Source organism: Phyllostomus hastatus, unplaced genomic scaffold (genome assembly GCF_019186645.2).
Source record: "Phyllostomus hastatus isolate PE091 unplaced genomic scaffold, TTU_PhHast_1.1 phas_contig_210, whole genome shotgun sequence".
Taxonomy (NCBI): domain Eukaryota; kingdom Metazoa; phylum Chordata; class Mammalia; order Chiroptera; family Phyllostomidae; genus Phyllostomus; species Phyllostomus hastatus.
Window position 1 is genome coordinate 12,024,128 of NW_025333737.1, and position 16,152 is coordinate 12,040,279.

Genomic DNA, 16,152 nt, shown 5'->3' on the forward strand with positions numbered 1-16,152 from the left:
AAGACCCAAATCCCAGCCACCTTTTTTTTTTTTTTTAAAGATTTTAAGAGAGGGAGAGAAACATTAGCCCGCAACCCCATCATGTGCCCTGACCAGGAACCAAACCCGCAACCTTTCGGTTTGCAGGCGGGCCGCTCAATCCACTGAGCCACACCAGCCAGGGCCCCAGCCATCTTTAGAAGGGTGCTTCACTTAGTGGGAAAACAGAAGTCAGCAGCAAGGCTTAAAGAGAGGCCATGATTTCTTCAGAGCCCCTGCCTGCCCGGGACCTCCAGGCCCCAGCGCACTGCTCCGTGGGATAACCGAGTGCAGGCCAGCCCTGCCCAACTTTCACCCAGGGCCCCGGGACTTCATCGGTGCTGTCGCAAACGAGACGATTGCTTCCCGGGGCTTGTATCTAATGAACTCCAACCTTCTGGAGTCTATTGAAGGCCGCCAGTGACCCCCACTTCCCCCTCCCCAGCCGCACCCCCTCCCCGCCTCCCAGCAGGGCAGCCAGCCCCACTTGCAGCCCCGCTCCCAGCCCGAGCTGGCCATTGTGACCAGGAGAAACAGCCAGGGCCTTTTCATGCTTTATGGGGCGCTCCTATTCACTTGTTCAGGGAAATTTCAAAGGGGCCTGCCACCCTCTTATCCCCTCTAAGCCTCCCCGGGCAAACAATGGGCTGAAAGCGATTCATTCGGCTTTTCATCCCCACACACTTTATTTCCCCCTCGGCACTCTCATGTGCGCCAGGCCCACAGCTGGCAGAGCTCTGAAGAGGGGTCTAATCCCAGCCCTGGGAATCCAGGGTGACCTGCCCGACACTGGGCAAATCACACACACTCAGGGCCAGCCAGCCAGAAAGTGCCTCGCGCAGCCTGGCTTTCAGGGCACTCGGAGTCTGCTGGGCAGGAGAGCAGGCAGGGCCCCAGGGACCCCCAGGACTTGGCAGCTTGAGACCCACAGGAACCTCTAAGCCCAAACGCCCACCCCAAACAAGGGGCTCTGGAGACCCATTCCTCCTCTACTACAGGCAGCCCCAGGCCAACAGCCTCTGGCCACAGAGAAGGCGGTCTTGCTCTGACCACACAGGCCTCCCCAGGTGGTACAAACGTGCCCGAGCGGGTCCAGCTGCCACGGTGCCCTCTGATAGCCAGCCCCTTGGCTGGGAGAAGGCTCAGCACCACCCAACGCCGACATCAGGAAATCAGATCCAAGGCCACGAGCACCCAGCTCTCAGAGCCCCCAGGCTCCTCCTTGTGGAGCTGGATTCTGGTTGACTCATCACCAAGCCAAGGTGGCTTCACCCAGGTGGAGACCACTTGAGACCACAGGGCAGGTTCTGTGCCCTCAGGAAATGGCTGCCGAGCGAGGGGTTTGCCCTTTTCGGAGGGATCTGCCTCTGTATCAGCCTGGACCTCGCTGGCCCACACCCCAAACGCTCGCCTCCCAAAACGCTGACTCACACAGGTAGCTTGTCTGTCCCGTGCTGAGAGCCCATGAGTCCTTTAGCTGAAGGGCGGGGGGTCAGAGCTTTAAAGTCACCCCTCTGAAAGTGAGGGGGTCTTTCTTGGGGGAGGGCATCAAAGAAAAGGGGTAGGGGGGAGCCCCCGGGGGGGGGGTTAGAACTTGCTTCTTCCTACCCCTCCCCCAACCCGTTAAAAAGGAAGCAGTGTGGGTGATCACTAGTAAAAATAAAAGAAACTCCAAGTGGCTCAAAGGTCTCATTATCAACTGGTCCTAATAACACCTCTCAGGCTGGAAATGTGCGTGCCTGGTGGGGGAGGGGGCAGGGGCAAAGGACTGAGGCTGTGTCTGGCCTGCATGGGACAGAGTTCCGTCTCTACCGGGAGGAGCTACGGAAGCCCGGGCCTCGCTGCCACCTAGAGGTCCCAGGGGACTGACTGCCCACCTTTCCGATCAGGTCTGTGGGGCTTGAACACGGACAGGGACCTCACCCCAGTCATTTCACCAGGAACCCAGAGTAACGCTTCGATGGGGACCAAAATGAAATGAGGGCAAGGACCGGGAAGCCAGCCAAAAACAGTCTCTAAGGAAACAAAACAGAAGCCTTCTGGTCTTACGTAAACTACCTTTGACTTAGGAGAGTCACTCAAGGCCCTTATTCAAATCCAATTTACCCTTACTTTACACAGAATGCTGAGACCCCCACGCCACCCACAAAATAATCAAAGCCAATGCAGTAATGCTACCTGTAGCAAGTACCCAGACGACAGCAAGCAAGCAAACAAAACGACAGCAGGCAGAGTGACCAGAGAAAAGAAAAACTATCACTGAAAGCGGGGGCGGGTCAGTCTGTGCAGGGGCAGAGAGCCCTACATAACCTCCTGTTCTTCGAGAAAACATACCACACACAGATCTCGGTGTTACCTATTTGAATCGAGATATAAATGATGCCCAACGCTGAAATAAAGAACAGACTAAACTGACAGTGACCAGAGTTGGGGGGGAGGGTATGGGGGGGAATGGGGAAGGCCCATCGAGGAACACGCATGAAGGACACACGGACAAAGCCAAGGGAGATGGGTCCAAGGGTGGGAGGCGGGGACAGGTGGGATGGGGGTCGTGGTGCAGAGCAAATGGAGTGCTTGAACGACCATAAGAAACAAGTAAATAAATAAAAGTTCATTAAAAAATACATAAATTATGTCTCCCTACTATTATTTAGTAAAGACAGAGCAAACACGCATTAAGAACTGTCCCCCAAAGGGTCCTTTTTCTCGAGTACGGATACTTAAGGAGCCGTCTCACTTACTTGGGTAGAACTCCTCACTCCTCCATGCTGGGCATAAGAAGCGCACCCTCACTCTGTTTTCACTCATGCCGAAATGCTGTTCTTTTATTAAAACGGAACGTTTCACCTTGAGGATTTCTTTCCCTTTACTGACAGGGGAATCCGGGGGGAACACAGTAAAAGCCACCAGGATTCCAATCAATAGTAGAGTCCCAAACCAACCTCAGCAACTTTCCTTCCAGATGGTTCCACGCCCCAGGCAGCAACAGGGCATTGGCTAATAAAAGCCTGATATTTTCAAACAAACTGGAATAGATAGTCCAGTTCTTATTAGGAAGGTGGAAGGAACGAACTCTGAGTAAGTGTGCCAGAGCTCGCACAGCTCAGTGGGTTTGCCTCTCACAACTGTTCCCTGAGTGGGAGAAATTCCTCCATGAAAACATCTGTGGAAGGGCCTTCAAAGAACATTTCTAGAACGGTGGTTCTCAAGTGGGCACTGGGTGAAAAGCTCTTGGCAAGTTCTGCCCAAGTCTCCTAATCAGAATCCCGAAGGTCGGCAGGAGGGGGCGGTGCCCCGCCCACCACACGCCCCTCCCCATGAAACTCTCGGAGAGCAGTTTCCAGAACTGCTCCAGAACTGTGAGCAGTTCTCCATCCGCAGAGACCACCACTGCAGGACCACACATGCCCTGAAACTGAACGCATGGTGGCCCTGTCTATGGCCTGCTGACCTCGCAGACCATCCTGAGGGTTTGGATTGCTTTCAGAAGTCCAAGCCAACCATCTGCAAAAGATTCAAGATCAGGTGGACTCTGGAAGGAACCCGGTCAAAGGGGTAGAACCCCGACCTGACATGGAGCGGGCATTCCACCAAGACTTGCTCAACTGAACAGTGTCCATTTGAACACGTTCATGAGGGGACACGGCACACAGCGGTCTTTCAGGAAACTCTGGCTCGCTGACTCCCATCATCACTGCCTCTTCCTTCAAAAACAACGAACACCTAAACACTCACCCTTCTGGGGCCACCCTGTCCCCCACCTGCTGGTTCTGCAGGTGGGGCACTTCCTCGCTTTCAAGACCAGCCAAGCACAGGGAAGGCAAGATGAGAACCAGAAGATGTGTTGTTAACTCAAGGAACTCACAGACATTCATCTTCACCTTCTACATTCCTTGACTTTTCTTCTGTTAAGGCGCCACCCGACCTTCCCTTTAAGGCTCCAGCCCATACCCCACCACGTCTCCCTCCTCAACCACCAAATACATGTCTACCAACGGGATGTGCAAGGCTGGAGCGGGTGGCTGAGGACTTTGCAGCGGGCCCGATGGGTCACAGTGCCAACCGTGCACATGATGGGGACACCAGAATACTTACACACTGCTGTCCGTCATGGACATGGAGTCATCAGTCAGTGCATCACTGGAGATCTCGCTGTCGTTGGCACTGGTGGCTGGCGCAAAGACGTAGCCAGAACCTATGTGGTATGGATTGACGGGCTCGCTCCTCTTGAAGGGCCTGCAGGAGAAGCACAACAGCGGTGTGTCACCGATGCTCAGCAGACACCCAAGTGGCAGGTGGCCCCGGGGGACACCAAGTACACAATCTCATGATCTGTTCCATGCCAACCTTCTGCCCAGGGCCAGATGCTCTCTGGGCAGAGGGCAGGCTGGGTTCCTCTGTCTCCAAAGGAAGGTCTCCCAGGGGACGCTACAAAGTTCTAAATACGCCCTCACACAGGGGAAGGGATGGCACTCTGCTCTGGGAGGGGAGGCTGTGGAACAAAAGGAGAGTCAGTGGACACGGAGTGTCTTCGCCCTCCCTGCCCTCTTTCCAAGCCGGCACCAGAGGCAGACAATGTCGGCCCCTAAGGTATCTGAAGCTTCCAAGACAGCTGTTAGAGCAGTTCTGAGATGCAAGTCCCTGGAGGCCTGGCACGGCCTTCGCATTTCAACCCTGGGCCCAGTGAGCTGCACAGGTGGGACAGAAAAATGCAAGACAGTGTTGAAGACCGGCACTGGTCTGAGCTGGGCCTCCGTGTGCCCTGCGCCCAGCCAGCCCCCTCCTCCCAGGCTGGCTGAGGCCCGTGGGCTTCAAATGAGCAGCACGGCTGTTTCAGAAGAAGGTCCAGGCCCCTCCTCCACCATCCTCGCCCCGTTTCAGTGGCCTCTGCTGCCCCAGTTTGCCCTCTCGATCTCCTCCCAGAACCACCAGTGTGGCTGTCCCCTGCAGGGGTTGAATTCTTCTTGTGCCACCAGCTAGGGACTTAAGTGGGGCAGGGGAGGAAGGGGCCACTATGGTCTTGGGACCGCAGGAGGGGCCTGTGAAGGCCGATGTTGCGGCAACCTTGTTTGCAAAGACTGGCCTACTCCACGGAGACGCCAAGTCTGCGCCAACAGCAAGGAAGCCGACTGGGGGGGGGAACAGGATGGCCCAGAGAAAAGAACCGACTCCCGCAGGCGGGGCCTATACAGACGGCCTTCGGTACAGACGGCTTCGGTACAGACGGCCTTCAGTGCAGACGGGAGGAACCGTGAGGGGTCGAAGCAGCCTTACACTCATGTTCACCGAGCTCCTCCTCACCCACTGTACATTTGGCACTGCTGTGGGCGTGCCAGCCCGTCTCTGGTTGTGGGGCACCCATGGCCTGAAAGGGGCGTGTCACCATAAACGGAGGTAGAAAGGGTGCCAGGAGGGAGGTGGACAGTGTTATTACTGGCCAATGAAAAGGGGCACACCTGTATGTATATACATCATCTCATTTAATCCTCACAGCCACCAGGGGGAGGAGGAGCCCCGTGCCCACTTTTACAGGTGCGCCCTCAGGGGTCCCACCCACGCGCAGCCCGGCCTGGACTGCAGAGGCAGCACGCGTGGGCATGGGATCGGTCTGTGTGGCCCTCTCTCAACCTCTCTTTCTGCTTCCTAATGCAAAGGCTAGCCTCAACATTTAGAAAGTTCTAGAATAAGAGTCAGCATGAGTGACGTTGTGGAGGTAATCCTGGAAGAGCTAATGACGGAGAGGACGTTTCCAGATGAATGGCCAGGGGTAGCTACCTGGGACAGGTGGGAGCAAGGCGAACTCTGAGGGGTGAGCAGGGATTCCAGGAGACGCCACCCAGGACCGCCGGGGTAGGGAAAGCGGTTAAAAGCCCTCCCCACACTGGGGAGGAAAAGAGTGGAGCTAGTGGGGTCACAAAGGGGTGGGGTGCGGGCTGAGGTTTTCCCAGCAACACCGGTGATCCAGAGGCCGTGCACCAGGCTGGACTAGAAGTGGAGGGGGCTGTGGGGGCAGGCAGTTTTTGCCACAATTTGGTATGAAAGCTAAAACGGGGCAGGCGCAGGACAGAACTGAATGGGAGGGAAAAGGAGGAAGAGATGGTCGGTCCCCATCTTTAAGGAGCTTGCACTCTTGTAGCTGGAATGACAAGATAAACAGGAGGTTACCTTCAGAGTAATAACATTTCAGAGTCAGAACGAGTCTTAGAAATGATCTAACCTAACCCTTTAGAAATGTTGATAAAAACTCAGAGCTACCACTGGTTCAGCACTTAATATGGGCGGGGCCTTTGTTCTCGTCACTGATGTACACAGTGTGCCATAGGTGCTCAATGACGGTCTGTTGCCTAGACATCTTCCATTCTCACACCCATCCCAGGAGGTCATAGGGCCCCAGGCAGGGCCCACCAGGCCCTGAGTGGCTACACCCATCCCAGGGAGGCCACCAGGCTGGAGGCTGGGCCACGTGGAAGCCACAGCTGGACTCCTTGAGGAGCGTGGTCAGCAGGGACCTCGATGAACTCTACTGAGCTGGACAGGAACACAGAGCCAGGTTTTAGAACTGCTACGTAGACGTGGAATTGACCTGAAGGTGCAAATGAGGAACACGGCACTTAAACCTATCAGATACCTTGGTCTGAGTGACCTTGAACTCTCACTCAGATGCTCTGGCCCTGTTCTCACATCTGTAAAGGGCAAGAAGTCTCACTACCTTCCAGGGTCTTTTTATGGCAATTAAGTGAGGATGAGGAATTAAATAAGATCTTCTATGCCTAGAGCTAGGCCCCATGTCCTCAGTTGGGGATCTCCAGGCCCCAGGGCTGGAGAGGAGTAGTGACAGCAAAGGAAAGACAGTTGGTTTTTCTGGAAAAAAGAAGGGACGTCAAGATAGCCTCCCAGTTGATAAGGGAACTCAAAAAGAAGAGAAAAGTTTGTTTGCACCAAGGCAGAACAAGAGGAAATGGGCTTTATAAGTCAGAAAGAGAAAAGCCCTTCATAATGGTCCAAGCGGAACCAGGGAGTGGGTGGGGCTGGGTTATGGAACTGCCCGAGTCTTTAAAATAGCCCAAAGTTCCCGGCTGTCTAAGGTGCTGGGCGGGGGGGTGCTGCTACTCAAAGCAATATGGACCAGGTAACTCCTTCAGGACCCTTCAGCCTTCAGGAACATGGTACAGAGTAAGTTTTGGGAGCCACTGATCGGGAACAGAAATCAAGAGGCAGAGAGCCAGTGCTGGCTCACCCCCCAGCCAGCTGGGGGGCCCAGGCAAGTCACAGCCCCCTGGGATGCGGGGCATCCACCTGTGGCATGCACAGTCCAAACAGGGCCACCTGCACCGAGTTCTCGCGGGCTCTGAAAGGCCAAACGAGAGCACTGTACTTTGCGGGGGGGGGGGGGGTAGTTACGGTTTAATAAAACTCCAAAAAACCAACCACCAACAAAAACAAAGAGCTCCTATGGCTCTTTTTTCTTGTGTGGTCTTTACCATGACTCATAACCACACAGTGGTGGCATGTTCACACGCTGAACGCCTGCCCCATGCAAGCAGACCGTAAGCTCCATGAGGGAAAGGGCCGACTTGTCTTCTTCCCGTGTCTCCCCAGCACCACACATGCGTTTGTGATGCGGGTCAGGGGTTCAGAACTTGGTAGAACCTGCTGAGAAGACCAGGACCATCCCATGGGTTGCTGAAAAGTTTTTTCAGTCCAAAGGCAGAGTATAAGATCAAAACAGCCTTAAATAGCATCCGAACACTCTTTCCATCACTTCAGTGTTGCTATCTTTGCGGTATTAGCACATCAGCAGAGTCCCAAATGTAATAAGGGCTATAATTCAACCTCTGCAGGGAGAAAATGACTCAACAGACATTCCTCCTCCTCCTCCCGCCCCCAACAAAAAAGACACCCAACTCAAATCCCAGGGTGCTCACCACCTTGCACTCCTGGAGCAGGTGGATCCCAAAATAAACTCATCTCCCTTTGTCTTCAAAATAGAGGGCTACTGTGGGACCAGCCGTTGAACACGGAATATACTGCCCTTAGCTCCGTGGACCGCCGGGAAGTGTCTGGGATTTCCTGCCATCATAACAAGATGAGGCACGGGATGGGGGCAGGGTTGTTGGGGGAGACAAACTCAATTTTTAAGAACCCCTGAACTTTGTCAAAAATCACCACATAATTTTTTAAAAACGGATTAGAGCTGTTTTCTTGTGATTACTTACAAAAAAAAAAAAAAGGAAAGAAACTCAACCAATGCTGCAGTAATTGTACCCAGATGCTTTCCGTGTTTCTTCAGGGCTGTTGTGCTCCCAGCTGCTGGCAGGGTTTTAAATTCCTAGGGAGAGTGGAGGCCTGTGGTACACATTTTCACCGGGTGGACCAACTGTGCAGCCTCCATGTGCAAAGAGCTTTCAGCTGGCAGGTAGCAGAGGCTCCTGGGACCTTATTTGTTGGGGGCATATTTGCTGCTTCTTTCACCCACCCTTGAGCCTATTCTTATCTCTTATCTCCAGGAGATGCTGTGGCCCCTGGCCCCTCCCCAAGCCTTAGGGCAAAGTCCCCTACAGAGAGGACAACAGAACTGACCTTTGGGACCTCATTCTGGGTCCCCTCTCAAAAACAATGAGACTTCAAAAGCACATGCTTCTAAGGCTGTGTGTTTAGGGTTTTCCAAAGGCCCTCTGACAATGTACTCCCAAAGTCACCATCCAAAGGCGACACTGTCTTCAGCACGCACTTTCAAAGGAGGACCGAGGGGCATTCCATGAGGGCCGGGCATTCAGAGCCCAGCAGCCAACCGGGCCCTGAGGAAACAGGCGGGCTTCCATGAGCAGGTCTTCGCAAAGTGCCTTCACTGGTGCTCCCATCCTCTAGCTGGGGCCTACTGCCTCCAGCATAGCTTTCCTATGGCATCATTTTCTTTGATAATTGAAGCCAAACCCGATTCCAATGGCTTTGCACAAAAACGGGCCTCATCAGCGAGCTCTTTCAGAGAACAGGAGGCACTTGGAGCCAGCAGAGGGCCATCTGCTGGGCCTGACTTATTTTAAGTGAGGCCAGAGCAGAGGGCCCAACGAGAGACAGATGAGACCCGCCTCGGGCAGGAACACACGAGGGCCGGCACAGACAGGGAAGGACACAGGGAGTGCTCTGTTCGCCCGACACTGCCTTCTCCTTCCCAAAATAAACGCTGGGCGGGCTCCTCGTCCCACAGCCCCCTCCACACACACCTCGCCACTCTGTGTGTGTGTTTGTGCGCTGGGGTTTTTACACGTGCTTCTACCAACAGGTCACTCCTGCCCCGGGTTATTTATAGAGACCATCAAAAGCCCAGGCCTCCCACTCAACCACTTGCAAACCAGAGTCCTTCCCTCTGAGGATAATTCCTGCTCTTCCGTTCCAACTATTTATATTAAACCTGACACCAAATCAGTAAGGACACAAACAAGTCATTAAAGATGAGGCCCCTTTGAGTGCCCAGGGTAAACACCGGGCTTGGAAGACGCCAGTGCTCTGGGCTGTGTCTCCCCAGCTGATGAAGGGAGACCCTCAGCGGGGCTCTTTTTTTTGTTTCATTCATTTGCCAACTTCACGAAAGCCCGTTCCATAAGTCAGGTGCCATGCTCGATGAGTGAGCGTGTTAGCAGGAGGAGGGGCACTTAAAGAGTTAGACAGGATCCCTATATCCCAAGAACTAGCTGGAAAGAAAGACTTAAGTTCAACAAGTTAGGGAAAAGATGAGACAAGAGACCTTATGATGAATGTGGGCCAGAACCCAAGAGTCACTCTTTGAAAGTGACATCTTAACCTGGTTGCCCTTTTCACCTACCCAACTGTTACCATTATTAAATTGTACTAATTATAATGCTTTGACATCTGTTCAAAACAGTTCCCTCTGCAAAGGGCTTTCATGTTTATTATTTTGATCCTAATAGCTATCTGTGATATACGCAGAAAGGACGGTGCCCACTCATTTTGCAGGTGGCACATGGGGTTCAGAAAGGCTTCAACCAGGTGGCAGTAGGTGGTGGGCAGGGCTGGAACCCAGGCCTTTAAATAATTCAAGACACCTCCCAATACTCTGCCGTACACCTGAATATCTTGTGTGTTCAAATGAAATGTGGATGTGGCTTTCATGTCTTTGACAATGCCTGGCTGAGATGTCCGGGCTTCATGAAGTCCTGATAAAAATGTTTCGTTTCAACCCAACAGTGGGAGAAGGCACACATGAGCACAGTATGGAAACTCAGGAGGCGGATGAAAAGGTGCCATCTCCATGCCGATGATACCCACAGGTCACGGCCAAGAAGCAAAACACCAGAAACACAGAGGGTCTGTGGCCCCAGCCTCCAGGATCAAAAAGCTTCACAAGAGTAACCTACCAGAAGTGTGATCCTGGTTCCATCCCAGCTGAAGCCTGTGGAGGAGGGAAGGGCACCCCAAGGCCGGGTCTAGAGCCCACTGATGAAGGGGAGGGGCTGCAGCAGGGTCCTGCCTTCAGTGCTTTCTCACTGATGGCATCCAAACCCACAGAGTGCTATTTGCATGGTGACACTCAGGGGTCCTGACACAGAAGCCCCACTGTTGGAAGGCCCCAGTGGAAGAAGTGTCCTTACCATGGGCCTTAGGGAGTCTCAGCTACCACTGGCAAACGGGAGGGCGATAAGGCCAGCAGGTTTTACTCAAACATTCACCTAATGGAATGGGGCAATAGCAGCCAGTGCCCCCGGGACTGCTCAGCCACGGATGCTAGACCCAGTATCTTCACTGTAACAACCTGGAACCATAAGCATCAAGATGCTGAAACAACTCCTTCAGCTGATCCAATGCTTCCTTGCAAAAGCCAATCAATTCCACTTAGGTGTAGACCAGATGTCTGTGAATGGCTCCAGAGAATATAAGCGCGCCCCCTGGTGGTCAGAGAACAAGCCCTTCCCTCCCTGGGAAGAGTCCCGGCCACCCCCTAAATCACTCCTCCTGGATTCAGACCTGGCTGCCCTGCCCCTCCCTCCTCCTGCTGCTGCCGCCAGACACTAAAGGCCAGCCTCTACAGAAAGAAGACAATTTTCCAAGGAAGCAGGCCACGTCTTTAACACATGGAGAAATATATCTTGGAGGGCTAGCAAGATAAGCCACGAGATAGCAATCAAGTAAATGCCCACCTCCTTCCCTGGCAGTCGGTAGGCAACAACCTAGAATTAAGAGGCTCACTCTCTTTTTGAATATTGGGGAGGAGAGACAGGGAGAGAAACAGGAAAACTCATGCTCACAGGAGGTCTGAAGTTGCCTCCAAAGGTCAAGAATCTTAAGACTTGGCCATTCTGTAAAGGACTGTCTTTGAAGCCTCCAAAAGAGAAAGCACTCCAGGGCCCCAGTCTTCTCTGGCCTCAAACCTCTGCTCCTTCAGCACAAAGTAACAAAATAATCAGCTGAGGTCTGCCCCTCCGGCTGCAAACACTTAAAACCTAGATTCATATACCAGCAGACTCTAAAGCTAAGGGTCCTTGGTTTGGGAAAGACACAGGGCCTTCCCTTTAAATAGGAGGGTTTCTCACTGGGTAAATACCTAATTCTACAGAGACCCACAAGACCCAATTGCTGGCTCTTATCTTCACATAAAAGTTCAAAAGATCCCACTTACCCCCACATTCAATGGGTACACACTTTATTTCCTGTGTCCCTACCACAACCCAGCTGCCTCCTCCTTAGCCACATTAATTCCACTCTCTACTGATTAGTGGTGAATGACCCCTTCCAAAACCGGTGCTTACTGTATTTGGTGACTCAGCGGCATCAAAAGCTGCTTTTGGTTCTCTTTCTCTCTCTCTCTCCCCCTTCCTCCCTCTCCCTCTCCACCCTTGGGAAGACTGGCCCAGCGAACTAAGTAACCTGCATTAATGACTACTGCTTGCCAGTGTTTGAATTGAGCACTGGAAGACTGCAGGCATTTAGATATGTGGGCATCACTCCCCCAGCCCTTAAACCACAAAAAGCAAGATCAAAGCGTTCATGGCCAGTGGTCCCGGCTCTCAACAGACTTTTGTCAGCCTCTGCAGCACATCCATCCAACCATCCACCCTGCATAACTCAACACATCTGCAAAGTTCCTATCATCCACTACCTACCCCTCACCCCCGGCCACTCTTACCTGTATCCATTTTCAACAGTTTCCGTGGACCTCACATTCGCTGTAGCCCTCAGAGTTTTGCTGGACAAGCCAACCACAGTGGGTGAAAGTTTGCACTTTAAGTCAGCACAAGTCCACTCTTCTTCTTCATTCAAGGTGGGGAGATAGCCACACACGACCTTTAGGCTGCCCAGTCCCCCGTTAGTCATGTAAGCCGTGTTTTCTCCCCCACTCCTAACATATTCGAGGTATATATCAGAAGTCAAAAACATCTGGTAGGCATTTTCCTCCATCACCGACTGGATCTCAGTCTGCGCCTGGTCAAACATGATGGAATCAATCTGTTGCTTCTTGATGCCATCTCTTATGTAGGTCTTGGTGGCAGGTTTCAGCTGCTTGGAGACAATGCTGTTGTTCTCAATGTACCTTTTGTAGATTGCTTTGGCGACTCGAAGAGTTTTGGTATCCTTCAGGTTCATCTGCCTGAATCCGTTGCAGGCAAACCAGAAGTCTAAGGTATCCACGCATTTCTCCCTCTCCAGGAAAGTCCGGAAGAGATAAGCACCATCTTGATCGCCCAACAAAGAGTGCAAGGACTTGGTCCACCTGGTCAGAGGGGAATCAGGAGATGCCCGTCCCTCGGGCTCACCCAACCCATCCTCATTCCGCCTGGTGTTGGAGGAGACAGGCATGGGTTTTGTGACCTGGCCCTTTCCCACCCCGGGCTGGCAAGGTGGGGTCTCCCCTTCTTCTCCCGGAACTGGGGGCCGGGGAGCATCCTCTCGGAAGCTGCTGCTGGGGTCTGGCAGGCGAGTCACCAACACAGCGCTGCTGCTCATGGTGAGCGAGTTCTTCTCACTGAGTTTGAGATTTTTTTTTCTTCTTCCAGTTCCTCTCAGCAATCAGCGTGGTCTCTCTTACTCTCTCAAGTCAGCAGGGGCTCATCTGAGCCTCCTTTCTGGAAAGAAAAGGAAGGGGGGAGGTAGGGAGAGAAAAGGGTATTGATCTAATCAAAACCAGATCTACCCAACATCAAAGCAAGAAAGTAAACAGGCTTTTCAACTCCTCGAATTCAAATCAAGCAACCCAGCTATCTGCGAGGTGCTCATCTAAGGTATCAGATGCTTTTTCAAAGGCGAAATCTGAGCTCCCTGCACTTGCGGGGGGTGGGGGGCAGAGGAGGGGGTTGGTTGAGGAAGGGGCGGAGAAGGTGAGATGGGAGGTGGGGGCAAAGAAGGGGCATGCGAGGTGTGAGACATAACCTTCCAAAAACCCACTCGCCCAGAAGCACACAGGGCAGCCGGCCCGCGCCTCCGCGCTCCTCTCCCTCCTCCCCTTGCCCTCCCTCCCCCCGCCCCAGCATCGACTCCAAACACACGCACTCCGAGCCGCAGGGCTGTGTGCAGGTGAAACCAATTTCGGTAAATTTCCCCACTCGGCTCTCCTCACAGATAACTCGAGCTCCAAACATGCCCTTCCCCGGCATCTGGTTCCCATTCCCCCCACCCACCCCTTCCCTCTGCGCTCCCCCCTTCCCACTCCTTAAAAATTCAGATCTTCAACAGAGAAAGAGGCCCGCCCAGCACCGGGCAGAATGGGCTCCCGGACTCCTAGCTGGAAAACGGCCCCCAACCCCCGAGCTGTAAACGTTCCTGCGCCCCCGCTTCCCGCCAAGAGTAAGAGTCTACACCTCTGTCTTCCCCACTCCCCCAAAACAGAAATCAACTCAATCAGATGACACTTTGATCTTCAAAACTTTGCGAGAGAGCAGAGAAGCCTCGGGGCACAGCACCCCGTCTCCCCCGCCCCTCAAGCCACCTCCCGAAGCCGCGAACCCTACAAAACCGGATCAGAAACCGTCTCACGCTACCACTGCCTATGCCAAGAATCCCAAACTCTACTGACCTCGATCAAGCCCGTCTCTTCTTTTCAAAAGAAAAGTCTAACCAATAAACAAGCCGCTTTCCCCAACACGAGTAGGGCTCAAGCTAAGAAGGGCCGGAGGGCGAGGGGGGACGGTGGGAGAATGGGGCACGACCCCAGTCGCGGGGCCGACACTCCAGCCCCGGAGTGGGTCCGTGCGGTCCCCACCCGTGGCCTCAAGCTGCCGGGCTGGGCAACTCTGTGGGCAGAATGGTGGGGCTGGAGGTAGCGTCGCGTTACCCTGGTGGAGGGGAGGTGGAGAGGCCCCGTTACCTGGAAGACGAAGGCGGCCTGAGGCTCTCATCTCTGCCGAGCCCCCCGCGCTCACCCCCCGGCCCAAATCCAACTGAACGAGTCCAGAGCGGTGGTGCGCGGAGCTGAAGCCCCGGGAGGCGCTCGCAACACCCCGACCCTGGCGCGGGTCGGTCCCCGGTGCTGCCGCTTGCAAAGGCACCCGCAGAAAAAGCACCGAAAGCAGCAGCCTAGTCCAGAAATGGCGACGCGAGAAGTCTCTCCCTCTCGGCAAAAAAAGGCCAGAGTGGCCGGGGGCGCAGGGCCCAGGCTGGGAGGAGGGACGCAGGGGACGCGGGCGCCCCGGGCTCGGGCCGCTCCAGCTCGCAGACTGAGCCTCGGCCAGCACTCGGGGCCCCTAAGCACGGACCAGTGGCAGGGAGGGGAGTGGGGAAAGAGGCGGGAGGAGAGGAGGGGGGCGGGAGGAAAGGCGGAGGGAGGAGGCATAGGGGAGGGCAAGTGGGGGGCGCCGCCACCCTTTCATCCCACCTTCCAAAGCCGTGCACACTCACAATCCGACTCACATCCCAAAACTACAACGATTCGCTCCCCTGGGGGGCATGTAGCCTCTCTCCGCCCCCGCCGTCTCTCCCCTGGGGCCCCTGCCACCCCACTGGGGAGGGGGCTCACGCGCTGGGCGCTCGGGGCAGCCGGGCCAAGCCCCCAGGAGCGCCGGGCGCCGGGCCCGCAGCTCTCCTCCGCGGCCGCCTGGAGCGCGCCCCGAAATAGCCGGCCTGCCAACTTCAAAGGGCCGCCCGGCACATCAAAGCGGGCGGACCGCCCCGCCGCCCCTGTCTTCGCACTCACCATAGATCCGCGCGCGCGCTCCGAGGCGAGACCTCGTAGGCGCCCCGGGCAGGGCCCTGGCCCCAGCCCCCGGATCGGCTCGCAGCAGCCCCGGGCCCCCCCGGGCCGGTCCCGGCGTCGGGGAACATGGGGAGTCGCGCGCGGCAGGGGAAGGGGGTGTGGGGAAACAATCCCGGATTAGAGCGAGATCCACCCGCGAAGGAGGGGAAGCTGTGCTCCCCGCCGCCCCTTTTATGCAAAAGATCCGAGTGGGCCTCCGCCCCCGCCGCGGCTGCCCCTGGCCCCTCCGGCCCCCGCCCGGCCCGGCTTTCAACACAGGTCCTGTTTCCAGCAGTCACTCCGCGCACCAAATGTCCTCCGGGCGCTTCCAACAAAAACTGCGCTGTGGATTTAACTGTGCACTTCAAAGGCGCGAGCCGAGCGCACGGTCCTGAAAGGGAGGTACGCGCCGGCCGCGCCCCGGGCCACCCCCGGTACCCCCATCACCCCTCCTGGGGCCTGTCCGGTGGCTCGCACCGTCCCTCCCGGGCCGGTCTCGGTAGGGCTGGACCCTCTCCCTTCTCCGGTGCCCTCAACGTGGCTTGGCGTGACCTCGCCCCTTGTCCCAGGGGGACTTTCTTTGAATCATCTCTGCAGAACCGCGCCTCCATCTCTACCTTTTATAGCAGGGCTTTCGGCTGGGGAGACAGGCTCTTTGGACGTCGGGCAGCCAAGAAATCCATTGCTGTGAGGGGTTATTTTTATTTCCAAGCTTTCTGGTTGTTACTGAGTTGCCAGGACCTTATCAAAGCGCAGCGGGCTCCAGCCGACTCCCCCGGGCCCGGCTAGGGGAGCCAGTGATCCCGCCGCGCCAATCACAGCCGCGCTTGGCCGGCCCGCGCCGCCCGCCTTAAAGCTACAGCGACTGGCGCCCGCTGGGCCGGGCCGGCCCGCCCCTGCCGCACGCTTCGCTCCGCAGTAACTCGTCCCCCGCCTTCCTTCGCCCCCGGCCA

At 55.4% G+C, this 16,152-nt stretch overlaps 1 protein-coding gene across 4 annotated transcripts in view; it reads right to left on the reverse strand.

Annotated features, from left to right (window-relative positions):
* The window catches only part of AXIN2 (axin 2), a 30,611-nt gene extending 15,103 nt beyond the window's left edge, over positions 1-15,508 (reverse strand). For 2 of the 4 annotated variants that reach the window (XM_045837401.1, XM_045837398.1), the window contains exons 1-3: positions 15,161-15,508; positions 12,161-13,097; positions 4,114-4,254 (exon numbers count right to left, since the gene is read on the reverse strand). In XM_045837401.1, the coding sequence (XP_045693357.1) occupies positions 4,114-4,254; positions 12,161-12,978 (959 nt within the window). In that variant the 5' untranslated portion in view covers positions 12,979-13,097; positions 15,161-15,508. Of the gene's footprint in view, positions 1-4,113; positions 4,255-12,160; positions 13,098-14,335; positions 14,758-14,877; positions 14,950-15,160 lie in introns of those variants that run through there. The other 2 variants (XM_045837400.1, XM_045837399.1) reach the window with 2 other exon arrangements.
* Between the last annotated feature and the right edge of the window lie 644 nt (positions 15,509-16,152).